The sequence below is a fragment of the Zerene cesonia genome, chromosome 6 (assembly GCF_012273895.1).
Source record: "Zerene cesonia ecotype Mississippi chromosome 6, Zerene_cesonia_1.1, whole genome shotgun sequence".
NCBI lineage: Eukaryota > Metazoa > Arthropoda > Insecta > Lepidoptera > Pieridae > Zerene > Zerene cesonia.
The window spans coordinates 1839985-1863165 of record NC_052107.1 but is presented as its reverse complement, the minus strand read 5'-3'; the positions used below and the strand labels follow the sequence as shown (position 1 = coordinate 1863165).

Below are 23181 nucleotides of genomic sequence, written 5' to 3'. Positions count from 1 at the left end.
ATTATACAAAATACAGATTTTATGAATTAGGGTAAACCATTAGTTATAACTCTATTAACCCATGCAAATATTCTCGCAATTTACGAATGTTTGCGCTCATGTACGGAATACCTTCGCAAATGTCGTCCAACATTTGTGGGTTTGCGTATTCGTACGAATGTGCGTGACCGCCAGATAATGATGTTACTATAGCTGTTTGATCATTTTTTACTAATCTTTACACGTTTAACAACAAATTCATGACTCCGAAACCGCTATACGCTCCAATGTAACGGTAAGGTATAAGATAAATAATCACTTCACCAAAACGAAGGTTTTTACAATAGCCGTTAGATAGCCGAATCTTTTGTACCGTTAATGGTTGCTGAGATTGCGGTTATATTTGGTTTGTACTAAGACAGTTACGGGAAATTAATTACGTCCATTTTTTTTTTATTTTATCGAATATTTTTTAAATTTATGAAGAATTTTCTAATGAAGTAGAAGCAAAAAGCTTAGTGTGTTATGGGAACGTTAAGAAAAAGAAAATTATTTTAGGACATGTTTTTTTTTTGTTTTGATTAGAATGTTGGTTTTTCTCATTACCATCAAAACTTGGGACTATAATCTTCATTTTTTTTATATAAAACTACCTATAAAAATTAACAAAACACCTTATGATGAACTTAAAATCCGTTCTCCACGATTTACATTAATAAACTATCGTTGCAGGTTGTGCTTACTTAAAATTAAAAAACCAATATATTGCATGAGGTCCTGTGTTCTTTGGAAGTTATTATACCATAGAAAATTGGCTTAAGGCTTGATCCCCTATCTTAAAGAAGAGACGTTGCGTCTTTTTGTATGTTGTTTACATTCTAATATGAGAAATGCACTAAGGAATTGTTCCATTTACCACTAGCCGCAGAGTTCCAACATCAGACATCCTGCCGTAAAAATCATCCAAACCGTCTGGAAGTATGGCGCTTTACAACCGATTGATTCATCCACAACGATCAAGCATAACGCATCAGTTACAATAACCATTTTTTTTTTCTTCTTTTTTTATAGTGGGGAAATCTTACATAGATACCCACGGCCCCCGGGGAAAAGGAGCCGTGGATTATGTCGGATTCCTACCGGCTAAAACCCCACTGTATTCCGACGAGCCGCTTTCATGAAGGGGTCACGGGAGCTGGTTATTATACGTCCGCGACACCCTCGGCATCTATTACAATAACCTGTGGAGTTTCCAAACTATTAAGACATTGTAACTTTCAAGAAAGCGTATTTGTGATTGAAAAGGCGGGTAAAGCTGTAACACCACCAGAGTAAATAGTGTTTATGGGAGGTTAACAACACAACAACTTTGCTATCTTCCTTTGGATTAAAATGACGTCTTTATAATTCCATTAGTTATCTTATAATATATTATCGTTTCATAATACGCATTATGTAATAGATTTTCAATCTCTGCATGATTTCCATTAAGTACTAGAAAATGGATAAACTAATTATCGAATTATATTTAATTATGGATTAACTGATAGTCTAATGGGCCGAATAAGGTCGTCCTTGACGCCTCTGATAACCATAGGAGACTTATTTTCAACCCAGTTCAAAAACCTTATAAATTTTTACTGAATAAACCGATTTTTATCATTGTTTTTTCTTTTTAATAACGGGTGCCTGCCATGAGGTCCCATTCAAATTTGCTCTAGTTCTGAGAATGTGAATGTGATTAGATTTTTGTAAAAAATAATTATTATGTATTTTATAAACATACATATTATGATAGCTTGTGTATCGAAACAATTTTTAGGGCTGTTATTTGTAAAATTTATATTAATCAATTTTATTTTCATCACCTTCACTCTTATCATAACCAACCAAATTTAGTGTAATAAATGAGAAGGTTGTATGTTTTTTGTAGAATTTTACTATGAATGGTTTCTATGTAGTATCATGCTATGGATACTAGTATATAAGTCGTGAATTCTTGTTTTCGTCCTCTATCGGCAAATAAACGTACCAAGGTTTAAGGGAGTTTCTTTGACATCACCTGGATGGGTTATGTACAAGTAACTAGTATGGCGTGTATTACATACACGACATATGTTCTCGTTGTTTTAGAGAAAGGTCATAATTAAATCTATACTAATATTATAAAGCTGAAGAGTTTGTTTGTTTGATTGTTTGATTGTTTGTTTGTTTGTTTGAACGCGCTAATCTCCGGAACTACTGGTCCGATTTGAATAATTCTTTTTGTGTTGAATAGTACGTTTATCGAGGAAGGCTATAGGCTATATAACATCACGCTGCAACTATTAGGGGCGAAAAAATAACGAAAAATGTGGACAAAACGGGAAAAATTATTCATTCTTCAGGGCTTCTATTGCGTGCGCTGCGAAAACGGTTCAAGATACGAAAAATATATGTACGAAAGAATTATTCCTCTTAAAATGATCTAAAAAAAAGTCCGCAACAGTATATGTCTATCTTTTAAGGTTACCTTATTAGAATCATTTTTAGGGTAATCAAATATGGTCGAATTTAATGCATTATTTGTAAGAGTTGTAACAACGTAATAATATTAATCTTTATCCAAATAAATATGTTATTGATGAAGAGTATTTAATTGTGAACAATATTGTCTTTGACGTCATTTAATTTCAATGAACACCTTAAAAGATATTACAATTTTAAAATAACACCGACAAAAATCACCCGCGCCGCACGATGTTCAAAACATGTCGCTGCCAGGAGCAGAGGCGTGGCGTGCGAGCGACGCGGAGAGGAGGGTGTAGATCAGCGAGGTACTATGCCGCGCAGCTCATCTATACTAATATTATAAAGCTGTAGAGTTTGTTGTTTGAACGCACTAATCTCAGGAACTACTGATCCGGTTTGAAAAATTCTTTCAGTGTTAGATAGCCCACTTATTGAGGAAGGCTATAGGGTATACATGTACCACGGGCGAAGCCGGGGCGGACTGCTAGTACAGTATAATAATAAAACTCCTCGGAATATAATCAAAATTCATTTAATATGTAAAAAAATTACAATAATAATAATAAACATGCAATTTGTACATTTTCCGATATACAGATAAATATATATTATATCAATATGCATGCTCTAACAATATTTCCTTTTTTCATCTTATCCAGCAAAGCTGGCTATCCATTCGCACAGGGATATAATCTCCGTAAATGTTTATGGGCGATGCTGATCGCTTACCATAAAGCGACCCTCAAGCTTTATTGCCAACTATCACAAAAAATATATATGTGTTGTATAGGTCATTCTTTATATGACTAGTATAGAGAAAATAACTTGATTGAGATACAATAGTACATTATAGTCCTACCGATAAGTAGATACGAACATTGTCGCTTTTATATAAAAAAAAACATACAACAATATTTAATAACAACTATTTTTGGTATTAAACTTTAGCTAAAACATACATTACTCAAGTATACTTCTTTACAAAATGCAATTTAATACAACACAAATATAATTGCATTACCATTACCTCCCATGAATATTTAATTGCCAATTATTATATACATAGTAAAATTCGTATTTCTGTGATACATTGCGATGTTAGATAGCAAAATAATAATATGATAATTTGTTTTTATATATTTTTTTTTGTATACTGGCACGCTACCTTGGCACAAAAAGTTTAAAGGATTTCTTAAGGTTTCGTTGATTTGTTTATGGCCAGCGATAAATATTGTCCACGCGTGTGTTGCCAGAAATGTTTTTTCTTTTTTAAGGTTGTAAAATTGTGCATTTTGTTTGTAAATATTTACAAATTGGTAGGTGTATGAATATTTGATTGACGAAATAGTGAATAATGTATTTTCAGTTTTATATAAGGTTATGTTTCCAATAAACATTAATAGAAAAGTGAAAAGCTGTTTTGAGTTACAAAGGTATTAACAAAAAAATTACAATTTATATAAACCATATTTTCTAAAATTATAATCACTAATTATCATACTAATTAAAATCATAAAAAATTTCATAAATTTAATTTTTTTTTCATTGCCTTAAAATGCATTATAAATTAGAAATTTTGAAATAGAAAAAATTTGATCACAAGGCGGTTCAAGGATCACGGATCCGATTACTGTGGCGGGACCACGGGTGGCCGAGAGGCTAGGCGTTGCTACGGTTTGGCAAAAGACGCGGGTTCCGAATCCAAAGAAGAAGAATCCTGCCTTGTGATAAAATTTTTTGTATTGTTTCAAAATTTCTCAGCAATTAGATATTTTAAACTGTGAAAGAATTTTAAAAGCATAAAAAAAAATATGTTACTGTAGCATTTGATGATTTTAAACAGTAACAGGTAGCTTATGAAAACTATTACTTATTTAAATGTAGAGTGCTATTGTGTATTAGTAGGTATGGTATTATCTGTGGTTTGATTATTATAATGTTACTGGGAGATTCTACAAGAAAAAAAGCTTTAATTGTTTATAGTAAGCACTATCTGTCTATATAATTTATTGGTCTTTAAATATTTATATTTCTTAAAAATGTTGTATATAGTAATAACTACTACTCTTCAATAATAATAAGTATTTATTATTAATAGACCTATTGCACTCCAACAAAAAGAAACAAAGGGCGAAATATAATAATTCCTTGTTGAATAAATATAATTACTTATTCAAGGAAGAAAATACAACGAATGGGTTTAGATGTTTGGTATTTATCGTTTAATATTACTACCTTTTTACCAACCAATCTTCTCTCATCAGCGCTCAACTCCGCTGTGTCACCCGGACCCAAAACTCCGGTATTGTGGTGATGATTCCCTGAATCCTCTTGGCTGGCTTCTGCAGGGGTTTGCCGTCAGCTGTGGAGACGTGGAACGCTTGCATGAAGGCAGCGAACACTAGAAACATGCCCTGCCGAGCGTAAGTCTCGCCGGCGCACAGCCGTCTACCTATAAATTTCATTTGAATTACAGTAACAAGTATAGTATTATATTATCTATTGTAATAGCAAGAACTAAGTTCAATTGAAAATATATAAATCCTCCAAAACCATTTTGTTTATCTGGTCATATTGTATTTGAAATTTATCGTAGTTTATTTTTTCTACTTATCAAGCCCTTTCATTTGATAACATATTGGGGGGATTTTTTTTCCTGAACATAAGTTTAATGGGGGGATTTTGACATTACTCGCCACGCTTGGCAGGCGGGTTAGCGAGCGCAGTTCATAATAGTGGTGGTAAGAATCAGAAAATGCTGCTGCCCATTTTTTGATAAAACCCCTTTGTCGCCTCTTACGACACCCACGGGATGATTGGGTGAGGTGCTATTCTTACTCCGGCACCCCACGAAGGTACACGTATTGGGGGTTGTAATAAAAATATTTAAATAGAAGAAAATCATATCCGTTCCTCCATTACGGATCTACGATGCCAGTCATGACACAGATAGACACAGCCATAAACCCAGACAAACATACAGATAAATCAGTCAAACATAACATCGCCGACAGTATTAGCGGAGGGGCTTAGAAATAACGAATTAGATTAAAATTCATATATAAGAATTAAATGATTAAAATTCCATGTCTTAATTAATTGCTTTTATTAAGCGCCTTTTGCGTTACAGTTTTCATTCTCTGCAACAATTAAACATGGAAGTAGCGGGATCATGTTCTGATATCTTTTTATATAGAATTAAAAATGCGTTCCAATCATGAACCAGCTCACCACGTTCGTTTATCAGTCATTAACACAAACACCCGAGCTTCTTGACAGCATCTTAAGTTGTTGGAATTTAGACTTCCGACCAAGCCTTACGATAGTTAGTTAAACTTATTTAAACAAGGGATAATAAATGGAACCTTTTTTCTTTAATAGTCCGTATTGTATCTTACTAATAAAGTCTTTTACCTTTTGGGTACAGAACCTCAAAAGCATATATAGTATTTTTTTGGTACCATGACAGTAAATTCTTAACTTATGCCAACATCTCCCATTTTTACGTAAAGTATAATTGAGTATGAATTTTTAAATATTCAATCATGATGTATCATAATTTACATTTACCTTGAAACAAACAAAAAGTGAATAATTTAATTTTCATTACTATTAGTAAAACTAAGCAAAAAGTTTTCACCTCAAAGAATTTCTTTAAAACTATTGATTTTAATTCCATACGTAATGAATGTCATAAGTTAATGTATTTAAAAAATATGAAAAAGGGTTTATCCATTAAAAATTTATCCACACGTAATATAATTAATTAATATTTTACTTAGTTATTATAAGCAAATGTTAAATACTATTTTATTTCACTACTAGAATTAAAGACCTGCCTCCGCGATAGGATTTGAAAGGGTAAGGTATCATTATCTGTGGTAATACAAACCCGCTCCAAAAGGCAGCGCCTTATCTTCCCTCACTTCTAGCTTGCCATCGACGATATATCTTTCAGGTCTGAAGTTTTCAGGGTCGCCCCATATTTTTTTATCCGTATGTAGACTTAGCAAATTAACAGACACCGAAGTATCCTGGAAAATAAACATTTTTTATTGAAATGAAAAAACGTACATTTATAATGAAAATTTTTCTAGGTTTAAGGTTCTTTAGGACATTGAATTGCCTTAATATTTAATTGTTTTCAAAGTATTTAAATATCTTGTTAAGTATATATAAGTATAGTCTTTGGTATAAGAATTAAAATTTTAGTTGACGCATTTTGCTTGTCTATTAATGATGTTAAGATACTGAGAATTCTAAACATAAATAAATTTGAGATTAAGTTGAAATCTACTTAGCAAATTTAATCATCTTATTATTTGAATGGAGTTAGTCGTAAGTATAACCTATATATCATCCTAAAGTTGTCAACGTTATTAAAAAAAAGAAATCGCCTTCGAAATGCAAAAAATACTGTCAATTTGATATTGTCCCTTCATAACTAGTAATATTATTCTTATTTTAGCCGACGACTTCGTCTTTAGAGCATTTTTAAGTTTTTTTTTGCCATGACCCTTTTCCTACAACGACGACTTGCTGCGGGTCCAATGACAACACAATATAATATGCATTCCGTGTTTCTCTAATAAATAAATGATTTTGTAAATTGGTCGAAATTATGCTAAATACAACATTTAATCACGTAGCTATTAAGTATTTAAAAAAGTTAAATTCTTTTTGGCATCGATATTTATCAACGAAATATTGCCAAGGCTAGGTTATTGACTTGCGGAATAAAGCTGTTCAATTGTAACGGAATTTATTAATAATTTATTGTTACGACGATACAATGAATTTATACATAATTAAAGTATAAAACTTATTATTCCAATAATAATAAGCTTAATAATAAATGTCTAATATCTCACCAAGAAAGTGACAGTTATCAGTTTAAAAATTAAAATTAGCCATAGAATGATATGCCAGTTTTTTAACCTTTCCTTGTATATAAATTGTTAATTTAATACGAGCAAATTAGGTATATATAACACATATTTATATACAGTATGGTGGGATTAGGTCGTTTACCTTTGGTATATCATAGCCCTGCAGTTTTGTATCAACCATGGCTCTGTGGGCGACACCTAGCGGGACCAACGTTTCATACCGCAGTATCTCTCGAATACACGCCTCTGTGTATGGCATTCTAAAAACACAGTAATCACAATTTTAATAAGATCCTTATTAATTCCGCCGACGTTGAATGTTTACTCAACTCTTGCTTGGAGATTAGATCGACAAAATTTATGAATAACTAACTGTTGCCCGCAGCTTCGCCGCACGCGTCTTAGTAAATTTTTATGGTACCAACTTTCATTCCCTATTTTATCTCCTTTGGGGTAAAATTTATCAAAATCCTATCTTTGCGGATGCCGACGTCATAAAATCTATCTGCATGCCAAATTTCAGCCCGATACGTCCAGTGATTTGGGCTGTGCATTGATAGATCACTATGTCAGTCAGTCACCTTTGATTTATATATATGTACTTAGATTAGATTAGTTCGCTCCGGCTTCGCCCGAAATACGTATGTAGCCTACAGCACTCAGGTATCACGTACATCCTACTATTATAAATGCGAAAGTTTGTAAGGACGTGTGTGTTTTTGTTGCTATTTCACGCAAAAACTACTGAACCGATTGCAATGAAATATGGTACGTAGACAGCTGGACAACTGGAATAACATATAGGCAACTTTGTATCCCGATATTCCTACGGGATATGGACTTACGCGGGTAAAACCGCAGGGCGCAGCTAGTATCCAATAAAGAAGAAGTCTCTGAGATAACCTCCTACAACATCGCAAACTCACTAATATTTAGATTATCCCAAGTGCAATAACAATTCTCCAGCACACCAAACGCGATAATAAAAGGCTTTTTAAAATGAAACTTTATTCAAGATAACGCATCGAGGAAGCAGAAACCAGAAAGCAATACTAAATGCGACACATTATTCCCTATAATAATCCCACATACATATTCAATGCATTTATGTTAATCAGTGTGAATGTGAAAGACCTTTGGTCCACTCAACTTTACTTCAATGCCGCATTATCGCTTACTCTTTGCAAAAAACTATTAAATAATTACTTTATCAGCAAAGGACGTAGAAATTGTTGATACTATCATGATTATTATACGATTAAATTGTAAAGTTTATTGTTATGTCTCACAGTAAACGCCTAGGGATACGTGAATTAAACAGCAAATATATATTTATAGGAGTAAAATTGTGTTTTACCTGTCAATTGGAGATTAGGTTAATAACAATATGCATAAGTACGTATTATGGAATATGTTATAGTTTGTGTAAAGTCATCTAAAATCAGTCAACTTTGGTTAGAGTAATCTCATCTAGTAGATACTAAAATAAAATTGTAAATTGATAGATTCACTCACTTCACTCATAAGCAAGAGAAGTATGGAAGACTAGGTGATATTTCAGCTCAACAGCAATACAATCCTTGGTTTTTAGGTCACCAGGTCAAAAAGTTATAATATTTAAAAATCAACAACAACAGTTTACGTATCTTTTTCACATTTAATCGACTTTTGTGAAGTCCCTTTTGTCAAACCAATTCCGAATAAGTATTATACGACCTTCTACAGGCACTTGAAACTAAGAACATAGCAAATAAGCATAAAGATTAAAGTCTTGGTAATATGAAGTGCTATTGAAACACAGAGCAAATATTATCAAATTTACCTTTATAATCTTTACATAATGAAGATACTAATATATACGTGAAGCAAAGCATGTATCCCTCTTTATGAAAAACGACGACACTAAAAAACCTATTTACCATATTGTAAAAAAATTAATATCCGACAACTGTCTCCTGTCGGATTAAGTATAGAGATCAACTTTCCCGCTTTCATTTATAAAGGATGTCCCGGCGAAGGTGTGCTATGCTCAACGAAACTTATAGATTTTAATACGCTAATTACGTTTAAAACAATCAAAAAATCCCTGATCCATTTTCTCTATTGGATTATATGTGTACATCCTTCCCATGCTACCCGCACGCACATGTACGATTGTGTTTTGAGATGCATAATACACATTAACGGAGTGGTATAGGCCAGTTGATGATACGAAGTTAGCGATGCAAACATAGATTTCAGGAAGCAATCAAGAAGAAATTTTGTACGTCGTAAATTAAATACAATTTATGTAATGGCACTGAGTTATTAACGGTTATGGCTATCTACCTGGGCAATCATTAGAGACTAGTCCGAATTTATCTTGTGCTTATAATTTTTGTATTTTACAATAAAGGTTAAAAGATATGGTCTGGACATATGTATAGTATATGTCACCATAAGATTGTGGAAACTGTAAGATTTCAATCAATCTATGCAATGGATTATAATCTACCGAAAATAATGCGTTAAATTGTAAGCAGGATGTTACATATAGGGTTGCTACCCGTATTATATTATATAGTATCCTGTTTATTTCACTCAATTGTAATATAATACATTTTCATCGGTAACTTTACGGTTTTTCGTCTCGGCAACTCCGACATTAAGGAAAATTATATTTACCATAATACTATTCATTGCGGTAAGGTACAAAATATTGGACGTATTAAATTACTTTGAAATAATAATTAATGCTTAACGTTCATTTAAATATCTTGCAGTTATTTTAAAAATAATTTGAAAATACTACTATGTTTTATTTGCATATCCCAATGGTGTTATAAATAATAAAATACTTTATACAATGTTTTGAAAAGGAAAAGGTGGCAACCCTAGTTACAGATTCCAATTTTTGCACAGATAACAATCTCGCGACATAGATCCTAATCTAACAGTGTATTCTATTATACACATATGAAATTGAATTAAGCTAAAGTTAATTTATTGATTATTCTAATATGTGACTCAAGCATCGCATGCTCGCGACCTATCTAGATAGCAAATTTTGAATTTATTAGAACGTTTTTGCTTTATAGTTCAAAAGGTCTAAAAATATAAGTAACAAAAAATAACATATAAGCTAACTTCAAACTGCTGTTTCATCACTCAAAGCTATCTCTTCCAGGCGACCTTAAGGCAAAGGACAAAACCTAGTTACTAAATAAAGCATTACTATTACTGGATTTTTTTTTACATACATAGAAAATTAATATACATCTGAAGTAATTTCCATTTTACTTCACCTGATTTGTTTCGCTATTATCAAAGCCTAATCGACACTTGGTTAAGCTTTAAATAATGAATTAGTATGTTATATCAATCGACCTTAATCATTAGTATAATATTGAGGTCAAGAGGCATATCACGAGATTATTTAAATACATGCAGTACTTTATCAATAAATCACTGTTTTATTACGGGCCCTGAAGCGTTTGAATCATAACAGAATTATTGTATTAGTTGTTATCAAATTGAACTTATGTAGTTCTAAATATGTTTCGATCTATTTTTGCATATCATACACACAATTATATGCGATAAATATCTTGAATAATTGAAAAGTCTATATCTAGATAGGGACATGAGAATGCTTGCAAAATATTTACCTGTGTACCTTATAACAAATTTGACACTCGTTCAGGCTCCTTCCTGATTGATCCGGGATAAAAACAAACTAAAATATAGCTAATTGAAGATGCAGCGTTCTAATGGTGAAAGAATTATTGAATTCGGTCCAGTAGTATTTGTGTAAAACCATTACAAACATACGTACAAGTTACAATTTGTAAATTTTGTAAATTAAAATTGTTTGTAAATTTTGAATAGTTATTGTGATCTAATCAGTTGAAGTGCATACTTTGTAATAAAAAAAATTTCCATTAGATAGATCTATTAAGGTCATCACGATGATTATACACAAATCAAGGAATTGATTGAAAAAAAAAAACAATAATTGCTAAATCTGATTAAAGATAATATGATAATGTAGGGATAAGCCTATCTAAAGATTAGAGTTAAACGTAGAGAGAGGGAGAAAAGGAGAGTAGAACTTGCCTATTTAGGATAAAAAAATTAATGCTTCTGTTGGAAAACAGCTTATTATTCCATCTACTTAATCAGGGTAAACTTCAAGACCTTAGTTTGTTTTTAAGGTAAAAATGTAGTTTTTGAACCAACCTTCTCCTTGCTGGTGTATTAAAAGGAAAGTAAAATATAAACTTTTTGTTAATTTTTATACGAAAATTGTACTACTTTGCCGAGTTTCCCCTACAGTTCTTTCAGCAGGGAAATCATAGGCTTAAATCATCAATTATGATTTCATGAGGTAATTGTAATCCAAATTATTTGTTGATTTCGATAATATGAACAATGTCTATCAATCTCAATCGCAGATTAAATATTAATATTATTGTTCACTTCTAGTTTAAAGCCATTGCCTGTTTATCTATCGAAAATATTGGAAAATACAATTTTGTTCATAACAAATGTGTATTTGTTACGATTAATATAATATTTTGCAACGAAACAACGTCACTAAGGAGATAAGAAAAAAGTTGATTTTTATAATGGCAACTGGAAGTACTCTTAATACTGAAGGTAGAAAACTTTACTTAAAGGAAACAGTTCAAAAAACAGCATCAAAAGATTTCCGAAAATTCGCTTGCTACACCCGGGATTAGAACCGACAAACCATCCTGAACTTTTATGTCACCGAACGTTAGGATCAATTATAAGGATAACGTTTATCTATTAAACTTGATTATAAATATAATAGCTGACCCGGCAAACGCTGCTCTGCCTTACTCTTAACGCTTAGAGTAAAATACATGTTGACAAATTCTCAAACCAACCCGATACACAAAACTTCATCAGAATCGGTCCAGCCATTTCGGAGGAGTATGCTGGAGGACTGGGGAGTGACTGGCTTGTATTCTATAACAAAACATATGCTCACACACAAGTGTACAAACACACACAAAATTACCTACTTAGCTCTATCGTCCAACGTTGGTGTGCGGTCTCTCCCCACAACCCTGTCTATTTCCTCGTGGATCTTTTCCTGAAGTTCCGGTTTCAGCAAAATCTGTTCCACCAGCAACGTCAACACCATCTCGACGGCGCTCGCCGTGGGGAAGGCGTAGTCCGTGCAGATCAGAGCGAGCTGCTCCACTAGAACATGTCAGGCATTATTTGCAACTTTTGTCAGTTTTTTTTTTATAATTTAATAGGCAGACGTTTGACCGCTATCCTACCTGATGTTAAGCAGGGGTGCGATCTATGAATGGGCACGCCTGCCTAGGAGAAGCCTATTCACTCTGGACTTGAAGAGTTAAAGTTTAATTTCAGTTCCAATTTAATTTCAATATTTTTTCAAGCGTGTGTTGTAAAAATTTTCCCTCTGTTTTAGGCAAGCGCCAAACCATAATACGAACATGGTCTATAATTATTTTCTACAAAATAGATCAACAACGTTTATGGGAACGGAGTTTCTAATTGGGTCCCAATGACAACGATTTCCTTTCAAACTTCGCCCGTGACGTGATGTTCCCCGCGATATAAGAAAGCCTATATCACTATCTAGCCAAGAGGCCAGATACTGCAATGGTCAAGAGACTATGTCCAGAAACAATAATCATGACATTAATCAATACAAACAAACATACTGCATTTTTAATATAAGAAAGAAAAAAATTATTAAACTAAGTTACCTGAGTATGTAGTCCGTTCGTTTGTCCGTTTTTCCTCCTTCATTTTTGTGATATAAGCATCAATGAAGTGCCGATCGTAAGACTCATCATGTGTCTCCATTACTTCTTTTATAAGAGTCTGAAAGTTAAATCATACTTCTTATGCCCGTATACCCTATACACCATATTACCAAATTTGTACAATTTAATGAAAACACATTTTTCAACATTTTTTTTATGTCAAACTCGGTAATGGAGCTGGTGGGACGCCTGATGGTAAGCGCTACATGGGCAGTGGCCTATGATCATTTAGAGAGGCAAGGTCCATAGCAGACCTTACGCCTCTAAAATGGATTGCCGACTTTAAATTGGGAAGGAATTAAGAAATGATTGTCGAGTGGAATAAAGGAAAGGTTAGGGACGGGTAAGGAAAAGGATATAGGCCTCCGGCTCCTCCACTCACCGGTTTTCTGTGGGGGTGTGGTACTTCGCCGTTTGTAGATTATTTGTTTTGTATTTACCAAAAATAAATTTTAATGAAATCAAAAGTACATTTATCAAGCCATCATTCAAAAATATATTTTATTGTGTCTTAAAATAGATTCAAAATAAAAAAAATTACCTCAAAAAACTTCACGAGTCCGCCGTTCCCCTTTATCAAATCGTTGTACCCGGACAAACTTGGGATGATGTCCTTCAGCCAGGGCGTGATAACCAGAGCCCCACCGAGGTCATTAGAACATCTCTGGAAGACGAGGGCCTTCTTTCCCAACTCCCAGAGTTCGGAGTACTTTTCCCGGGGCAACGTGGACCGGACGAATACGTGAAGCAAACCATTGATGAAGGGGACGTCGAAGAAATGCGGGAGATATATGAGATTTCCGTTGACAATTTCCTAGAATTTTAGAATATAGAACGTTACACAATGAAACGTACAAAAACAGCATCCTGGTATTATGGATTGCCTGACTGAAATAATGGCCAAATGGACAAAAATAATGAAATATCGATCATCATCAGAACAAGCAACTTGCCCACTCTAACATTAAACAATTGCTAACATAAAAATTTTATAGTTTTAGGTTCACCTACTTAGGTGGTCATAAAAAAATTCAAACAAGATAAAAATGAAGCTAGTGTGCTAAAAATAAACACCGCCCGCCCGTTGCGTGTTATTTGTTTATGTTATTGAAAGGTTTTTTAACCTCCAACTCAAAACCATGATTTTTTTTGGCAACAGATGATAAAAATAGCGCATTTTTAAATTTCATGCAAATGTAAATCTTTATTTTGACTTTTATAAATAGAAATGGTTATAAATGGAGTGAATTATTATTTAAATTAAATGCAAAGGAAAGTGTATCTTCTTTACACCTAATCCACTAATCCAATTTGGATGAAATTTGGTACGGAGATAGTTTAATACCCGCAAAAGGACATGGGATACCTTTTATCCCAGACTCCACACTATGCGAGAAACTATGCGAGGTAAATCCCGGAACCGGATTATTTAGCTAGTTTGGATTTGGATTATAACTGTCATCTGAAAAACGAACTAAAAATACTACTCAAGTAGAGACAGACTGAGCAACAGTTGCAAAAATATACAAAAACAATAAAAGAACAGGCGGTATGTAGTCATTCTTTACGTTATTTCATACAAATTTACACCCATATACGTGACTGTAAACAAAGTTGATAAAATAAGTACATGAAAACACGCTTTAATGAAAGAATCAATGTCATCATATGTCTTGCGCTCTAAAGAGTATACGTAAGAAAATTATTTAATCCTGACGATCCATATCAGGAAAATGAGATAATCTGACCTTCATCAGGAAATCATCGTATTGTCAACGATCCTCGATAAGTGTTTGAATGAAATCTATCTAAAAATTTCTCATCTTTCAAAAAAATTTCTGAAATCTATCCGCTTAAAGTAAATCAAAATCGAGGCTAAAGGAAGTATACAAACATTCAAGTGAAGCTCATAAAACCGTGTTATAAACGATTATACAGGCAGGAAATGCATACCTATTTAAAAGCGTATGAAAGCTCCATCAAACATCGGTTGTTAGGCAAAATTTAATTTTTACCTTAATCGCGATACCTACATTTAATTTATAAACTAAAGAATAGCTTCTTTAAAGCGCTAGTGCTGTAAATAGGGCAGTAATACCGGCGCCTAGACTTAGACCAGGAAGCACAGGGCTAGTTAGTTCCCGCTAAGACCCTTATATTCAACATACATAACGCCTGAAATGATAAGAACTTTTTACAGCACTGATCATAAGCGAAAATAAAATAACCAAAATTAATTATTCCTAACGGACTCGTATCGCTTCAAATTAGTCATAGTATTTATATCAAATTTAATTCGTAAGTTAGATACGAGTAGATTAATATATAACCTTCTTTATGAAACCTATCAGATAGCAAGCATATTTTTTGGGCCAGCTTCGATGTTGATAAGGAAATACATATCACTGTTTTGTTTAAAATGTATTCCGATAATGTATGATATGTCACTAGGTATATAACAGAATATCATGTTTATAAGATTCAATTCTCGTTTCTTTAAGTTTTATTTAATGCCGCCATAACATGATTTGTTAATTTAATCATACCTAAATAGTTTAAGAATGTTATTCTACATACAATTAAAAAAAGTACTTATAAAAAAGTAAGGTGCACACTTACTTATTTATAATGTTTTTCTAAAAAGCTTGGCGCTTATTTATTTCACACCAAGTCCACAATCAAACATATTCTTAGTATTAAATTGGCTGTCATTCTTCGGAATTCAGATATATGTTTTAGGTGGGATATGATTTATTTTAATTGTCTTGTTGAATTACAGTAATGGATTATCTCTACCAGTCTATTACATGAAATTAAAATAACAACCATCTTTCTTACTTCGACTATCGATCGAAATGGCGCAGAATCGTATCTATTCTTTGTTGAAAATTTACGTATATGATATTGCTAATATATTTTAAGAGATTTTGGTGGGACTAATTTTAATTCCAACGCAAAAAATACACTTTGAGAAAGTCCCTACTTATTGAAATAAAATTCAGATAACCTTCAAATACGATTTGTATAAATGTACCAGCTGCTAGCCCCGGCTTCGCCCGTGGTACACATACCAATAGCCTATGCCACTCAGCGCAGTGGCGGCTTTTTAAAGGTAAATATTACATACATATTTTGCATAAAAATCTTTACTCTTTAAAATATAAGAACAGAAATAATATGACAATTGCAATCCTGTTGCTTATGAGCAAGATTCCATTCAGCAGATTATGATCTAGGTTCCATTTTGTATCTGAATAAGTATTTTTTATTACCAAGAAAGTTTTTAAAGGACTATTGTAATCATCTTCAGGAGTATTACCATATATCATTCACCCTATCCTATCCTACTAACACTATAAATGCGAAAGTTTGTAAGGATGTGTGTGTTTGTTGCTCTTTCACGCCAAAACTACTGAACCGATTGCAATGAAAATTCCGTCCGTAGACAGCTGGACTACCGGAATAACATATAGGCAACTTTTTAGCCTGATATTCCTACGGTATAAGGACTTACGTGGGTGAAACCGCGGGACGCAGCTAGTATGTATCTAAGCCGCGAAGTTTACCTACCAGAGACATTTTTAGCGCGGCAAATACCACAGATAAATCAGAAAAAAACTATTTTAACAGATTATAAAAACGAATTATTTAAATAGAAAAAATGGATAGACTGAATATACCTTTTCAGCAGGATATTTCGTGCCATTCACAACCATATCAATCATTGTCTTGGTGTCGTGGACTATGGCTGCCTCCAGGGTTTCACTGCGACGCCCGAAACCCGAATCCCGCATATAACGTAGCGAGTACCGACGTTGTACATGCCAGAAGTAGCCATCAGTGAAGAATATTCCTAGAAAAAGATATTGTTTCCTGTATTCATGTGAAAAAAATATTTATTAATGTTAATTTAAATTCGGACACATCTTTATGTGTGATCTACTTGATCAAATTTCTTGAATAAGCAAGAGTTTTTAAAAGAAAAGGTCGGAATTGAACAAATCTTATTGAAACAACATAGACACGTGGTTACTGAGGCAATTTCACTGATACCTGAAAAGTCAACGTTGAAAGAAAAATTGAAAATTAATTATTTATCGCATCCTGATATATATGTTGTTTGTGCGTTCTCATACTTATATTATTAATTAAAAATTAGAATTATCAAAGCGGCATTATTTGTATGCATTTTATGCATAATGTGCTTATTAAGCACGATAATGCACAAATTATGCAAATAAATGATTTTTAATTTATGTATCAGTTTAATCTTAATCGTATTGTTTTAATTACGGAAAACATATTAAATTTCTACTGCCCCCAACTGAACGTATAAATGCAAAAGTAAATCTGTCTGTCTGTTTCTCATTCGCGTCTGCATCACTGAACCGATTTGAATTAAATTTGCTACACGTGTAGACCCTCGGGAACTAGCTCTATTTAGCTAGACATGCTATTGAAACACTTAAAAATTTACAGATTATCTCACTGTATATATATATAATTATGCAACCTACAAAACCATATCAGCTCAGTTTAATTGGCTCATGACGTCATTTGATTAACAAGCATTACCTTTTATAATGTAGTAGCTGCACCCGGCAAACGCTGTTTTGCCTTACTCTTATCATTTAGGGGTATGAAAAATAGATGGCCGATTCTCATAGATACCGGATAAGCACAAAAAATTTCACCAAAATCGGTCAAGCCGTTTCGGAGGAGTATGGCAACGAAAACTGTGACACGAGAATTTTATATATTAGATTTATATGCACCAAACTGACATGTGCATATGTTTTATTTAACCCAGCTATCGAATCCTGGAGTGGTCAATTAAATATGCATTTAAAGTCGGGCAGCAAAATATATGTTAGTATCAAGACAATTTAGCTGGAACTGTATAATTAGGCAGCATTATTAAAGTAATTTATATAATAATATTGGTAATATCATTTTTATAAGCTAATAATCTTAATATAAATTATCTTTCTCTGTCCCTATGTCTTTATGTATGCTTAAATTTTTAAAACTACGCAACGGATTTTGATGGGGTTTTTTTTTAATAGATAGAGTGATTCAAGAGGAAGGTTTATATAATAATATCTATTAAACTACTCCGAAAAAACGCGTGCGAAGCCGCGGGCAAAAGCTAGTTAGAAATAACTTGTTCTCTAATAGGACCTCCGTGTCCTCATCCCGTATAGCGGTAACAGTATCGGCTACTGATGATGATGATTTACATTTGACTAAATACAGGATTTTGGGGGGAAAGTTCTTGTGCCTTCTCTTTCCTTGAATATAGGCTTCTAAGAGAGAGTAACTAATTACGTAATATCTTAATAGAAAATGCAATAAGGACAATCATATTGTCTCTCATCTAATCATGCACAGCTTTAAGCAAAACATGTCATTAAAACTGTTATCATTAATTATTGTCTATTTATCAGAATTATAATTATACTCGTTAAGGAAAATAAGGGTCAATTGAAAGCGAAATATAATATTATATTCTTATTAGAATATGTTCCTCTAAACTTTAAATCTGGGAAATTCGACATTTGATATATTTTTGTTATTAATTTATTAGATTTGTGACATTAAAGGTAATATAAAAATATCGTATACAAATCTATATACCTTATTTTTTATTTTAATAATAATAGAAGTGAGATGTATGCTGTTTTAGTGAGTCACTCTCATGAAACTTCTTTAATGGATAACAAAGCAAAGATGTCATAAATATAAAGAGTTATACGCATATTTGTTAATGTACACGTTTATTAATGGCGGCACTAATATTATATTACGTATGCAATAAAAATAATATGGTAAAATAATACTATATGTTTACGAATCGTAAATGTCAATGTTTACGAAATGCATCAAAGAGCAGAAATTTATTTGCTTTTCAAATATTTAATTATCGCGCTATTAAAATCATATTTATTTGGTATTTGATCTGCGTAAAAACAGGTATGACATTTGAAGCTTTTTAAATGTACGTTTGTGTGTTTCATAATATGAAACTCATTTTTGTAATAAATAATGATGTTTATTATGTTTTGAAATATCACTTTATTAATATTATATCAATTAAGCTACCGATTTGAATTTTTAGATTTTTATTTGGGTTGTTTTTTTATTTTAAAATTCAATTTAGAATCATTTATTTATACAATTAGAAAATTCTTCCTCCAGCACTTCTTCTAGCACTTATAAATTTGATTGATAATTACCATTTCCAACCGCAAAAAAGTTTTTGAGCTGGCAGGAAACTCTGTAGTTGATCTTTTTTATAATAATGTTTATTTTTTGAAATTATATACCAAATTTATCGAACTACATGTATTAAGCTGAACTAAGCTTTATTATACTAATGTTCATTTGCAGAAATTGTACAAATTGGTTCGGAGAAACGTAAACAAATGGAAACTTTTAAAATCTGTCTATAGGTCGACCGTACAAGCTCAAATATGGTACTCGAAGTATAAAAAGAAAAAGAATCTTTTAAAAAACCAACAAACTTTAAAAAGGGATAACGAATCAATGAACGACGCGGCCATCGGCCTCACAAATGCACTTATTTTTTATTATTTTCGTCACCGTACAGTTTTATTGGAATTTTTTTGTTCTTCCTAACGATATCCTTTAGGGCGAAGCGTCTGATCTGCCATTAGAATACAGAAGCGCGATAAGCGCTTGAGGAGAAGGTAAAGTAGAACACAAAGTTCACACACAGTCAGTTCTACTATTACCTACTAGGTGGCTGATCGGATTTCGGAAAACGTTCTGACAGTAACTTTTTCCGAAAGTAAACCTTCGGAGTGTCATGTTTGGATGGGACACGGGAGGCACAAACCCGAAATTAAAAAAAAATCATAGAAGTCAGTTCAACGAGTCGGTAGATCTGAAGTCGATTGAAAAAGTTTACTTATTTATTTTATTTATTTAATTACATCCCATCCATCCATAAAGTCGTAAGACAAATATTATACGTCTATCAAAACAAAATTAATACCGTTCGTTTAAAAGACTCATAAAAATGCTTTCTTCGGCTTTCAGTTTGGCAAAAAAACGTGACCGTGAATTAAAATTATGCGTCCACATTCAAAAAGCGGGTTTCGAGATCGGGTGAGCGTGCTGGAAATAAATTGATTTTTCAATATATTTGCGCATGTAGATAATATCACCACTGCTTAAAACGGTGAAGGAAAATATCGTGAGGAAACCGGCATGTCCGAGAATCAAAAGTTCGACGACATTTGACATCTGCCAACCCGCACTTGGCCAGCGTGGTGGATTATGGCCTGAATCCTCATAGGAGGCCTGTGTCCCAGCAGTGGGATCATATAAGGGCTGATGATGATTCAAAAAGCGACCTTTTCCGACTAACACAGGATATTCCAACCCGAAACGACAGTTTACTTTCTGTTATATTACTGGTTGTTAAAGTATTTACCCAGCTTCTTCCAATAAGACCTAGCGCGTCCCAAGATTGTGTCGAGACGACCATCGAATTCTTCCCTCGAAAGCACTTCTTTGATAGTCGCCGGGTCATTGACCAGGATCTGCGGCAGCTTCCCCAAGTACATGCCCACAATTTTGGTGTTATACTCTTCAGCGAGTCTCATGGTGGCCAAGCCGAGATTGTTAATCGCTTTGGCAGCGATAATCCAATAACCACCGTATATTGGAAGACGAATGGGACCTGTAAAATTAATCTTAATTATATGTGTGTTACTCTAGCGCCATTTTTGTTACGAACTTGAATCGGTGTTTCTAGGTGCTCTAAATATATTGTACCGATTTAGTTGAACTTTGATACGCTGTTAGATTAAGGCTAATAGTTTTATTCAAAAATTAATACACAAATTCGCTTAGAATCAGCGAATTTGTGTATTAAGGGCAAGACTTTCATTAATATTAGGATTGATTAATGGAAAAGTTATAAAAATCTAATGTAACAAACTTAGAAAGATCGTAAATCTGAAGCGTATTCTTAGCATCCCAAAAACATCTAAATGCTACGGATAAACCAATGTCTTTCTAAGAAATAAAAAGATTTTTTATTAACTTTCTAATTTTCCTTCGGTTTCTGTCTTCCTAATAAAAAAACTTTACTAACCTGGCGGAAAATTGTCATCTCGCTCGTACGCTTTGCTGTACGAATATTTCAATAAATAGCATATTATAAATAATAATATTAACAATCCCAACATCTTGAACACAGACAACTACGTCAATTATACCACTGACAATAACTGAGCGCAAGGCTCTCGGTTTATTATTAAAATATAGTGATATATCATTAAATAAAGTAAACATTTTAATCGATCCCGTCCGCTATCATTTTGACCCGTAATTACTTAATTTTGTAACACGACATTGTACTGATATAAAATAGCGAAAGCACAGTAAATACCTTGTGTTTTTATAATATTTATGTCATGTTAAATGTTTAATTTCATAGTTGCAATGTAGGTTATGGGTAGAGCAGTGCTGGCTCAGTAGTAAAGACCTCGGACTTCAATCGGAAAGTTCAGGATCGAAACGAGGCGAGCGGTAAAGGAATAAATTGTATTTTTCTATTTATCTGCGCATTATTGACATCACCGCTCTTCAATTACTATATAATTCATCATTTATTAGTAAAGGATAAGGATGACACCAGGATTAATTATAAAATAGCCAAATATTTCTTTAATATTCCTTTTGTACCATTAATTTTTGTTCAGTAGATAAAAAAAAAAATTTTTTCTTCCCAAATAGCCCCATCGCCAAAGATGGCATATAATTTGAACCCTTTGAGGTTTTTTAAAGAGATAGTTTGAGACCTGTAGCACCATTCAATTAAGACCAAAAAAATCGTCATCACTTCCTTATAAATTGCTTGTTTATCTTTCTTTCGTCGAAACAGAGCTATATAATCATATGATGTTTGTGTCTAAAGATAGGAGGCAATCGCCGTTAACTACGCGAACGAAGTCACGGTTATGAGACCATTAGTATGTTTTAAGCGAATTGTCGAATATTTAATACCTTAAATTAAAATTAACCTAAATTTGGATAGTTTTATATATTCTAATACTGTGATGAATTTGCTGCAAGTGCTGAACACGTCAATAAAGCAATATATCAGCCGAGAGGCTAGGCGTTGCTACGGTTAGGCAAGAAACGCGGGTTCGAATCCCGCCCCGTGATCGAATTTTTTCTATTCTTTCAAAAAATTTCTCATTTATAAAAGCATTTCAATGCTATAAAACTAAAATTCAAATATCGGCATCTTATTCTAATTTCACCAAAAGCAGAAGAGTAAGGTTCGCTGGTTATATAATTGTGAGATTGGCACTTGAAATTCACATTTTATTATCGTTATATATCTATATTATAAGAGTTATAAATTGGTACGTCAAGAAGGTCGCGAACGAATCCAAAATAGCACTCTAATGAAAGCGGCTCGACGGAACACAGTGAAGATAGTTTGTAATACATTTTGCAGTGGAGTTTGACTTAACCCAGGATCCCTAGGGGACCAAGGGTAAGGTATAAGTATTCTCCAGTTAAAAAAAATGCTAAGTCCAGAACGGCTTGTAATTCGTTTGATTTTATTTGTCTCAGTTTGAACATGGGTAATCGTTTTTTAAGAGTTTTAAAGACGGAGCCGGGGTGAGCAACTAGTAATTTATGAATGTCACGCTGGTTATCCACCCACAAATAATATTATTAATTTTTGAGTAATGTTTGTGATAACCTTTTCACTTATTTTATGTATGTATTAAACTAACATTTTGATAAACATATTTTAAGTCCATCCGATTTACTTAACTTTTCTAAACGTACTTAAAATTTTGCATGTGTTTTTATGTCATAGTAGCCACCTGAGCTGATAATTCGCCAGATGGTAAGCGATCACCACCGCCATTTAGTCGCAGTGCCTCTGCGAATGTCTTATTATTATTATTAGACTTAATTATCTGCACAGAATGTTATAT

General features: G+C 33.0%; 1 protein-coding gene across 1 annotated transcript; it reads right to left on the bottom strand.

Annotated features, from left to right (window-relative positions):
• Positions 1 to 4691: 4691 nt before the first annotated feature.
• On the bottom strand, positions 4692 to 21434 carry LOC119840427 (probable cytochrome P450 304a1). The gene is made up of 9 exons (XM_038367038.1): positions 21315 to 21434; positions 20649 to 20897; positions 16870 to 17042; positions 13731 to 14003; positions 13130 to 13247; positions 12410 to 12590; positions 7522 to 7639; positions 6383 to 6524; positions 4692 to 4942 (listed from the first exon to the last, which is right to left on the bottom strand). The coding sequence occupies exons 1-9, from the start codon at positions 21406 to 21408 to the stop codon at positions 4758 to 4760; spliced, it is 1533 nt and encodes a 510-aa protein (XP_038222966.1). The 5' UTR covers positions 21409 to 21434; the 3' UTR covers positions 4692 to 4757.
• Positions 21435 to 23181: the final 1747 nt, after the last annotated feature.

Bases quoted from the DNA above. Each gene is read 5' to 3' on its own strand.
- LOC119840427 (XM_038367038.1), bottom strand. From the start codon at position 21,408: ATGTTGGGATTGTTAATATTATTATTTATAATATGCTATTTATTGAAA. The intron at 12,591-13,129 runs GTAACTTAGTTT...GACATGTTCTAG, and splicing joins CGAACGGACTACATACTCAG to TGGAGCAGCTCGCTCTGATC. The intron at 7,640-12,409 runs GTAGGTAATTTT...CTGTGTTTTTAG, and splicing joins ACGTTGGACGATAGAGCTAA to AATGCCATACACAGAGGCGT.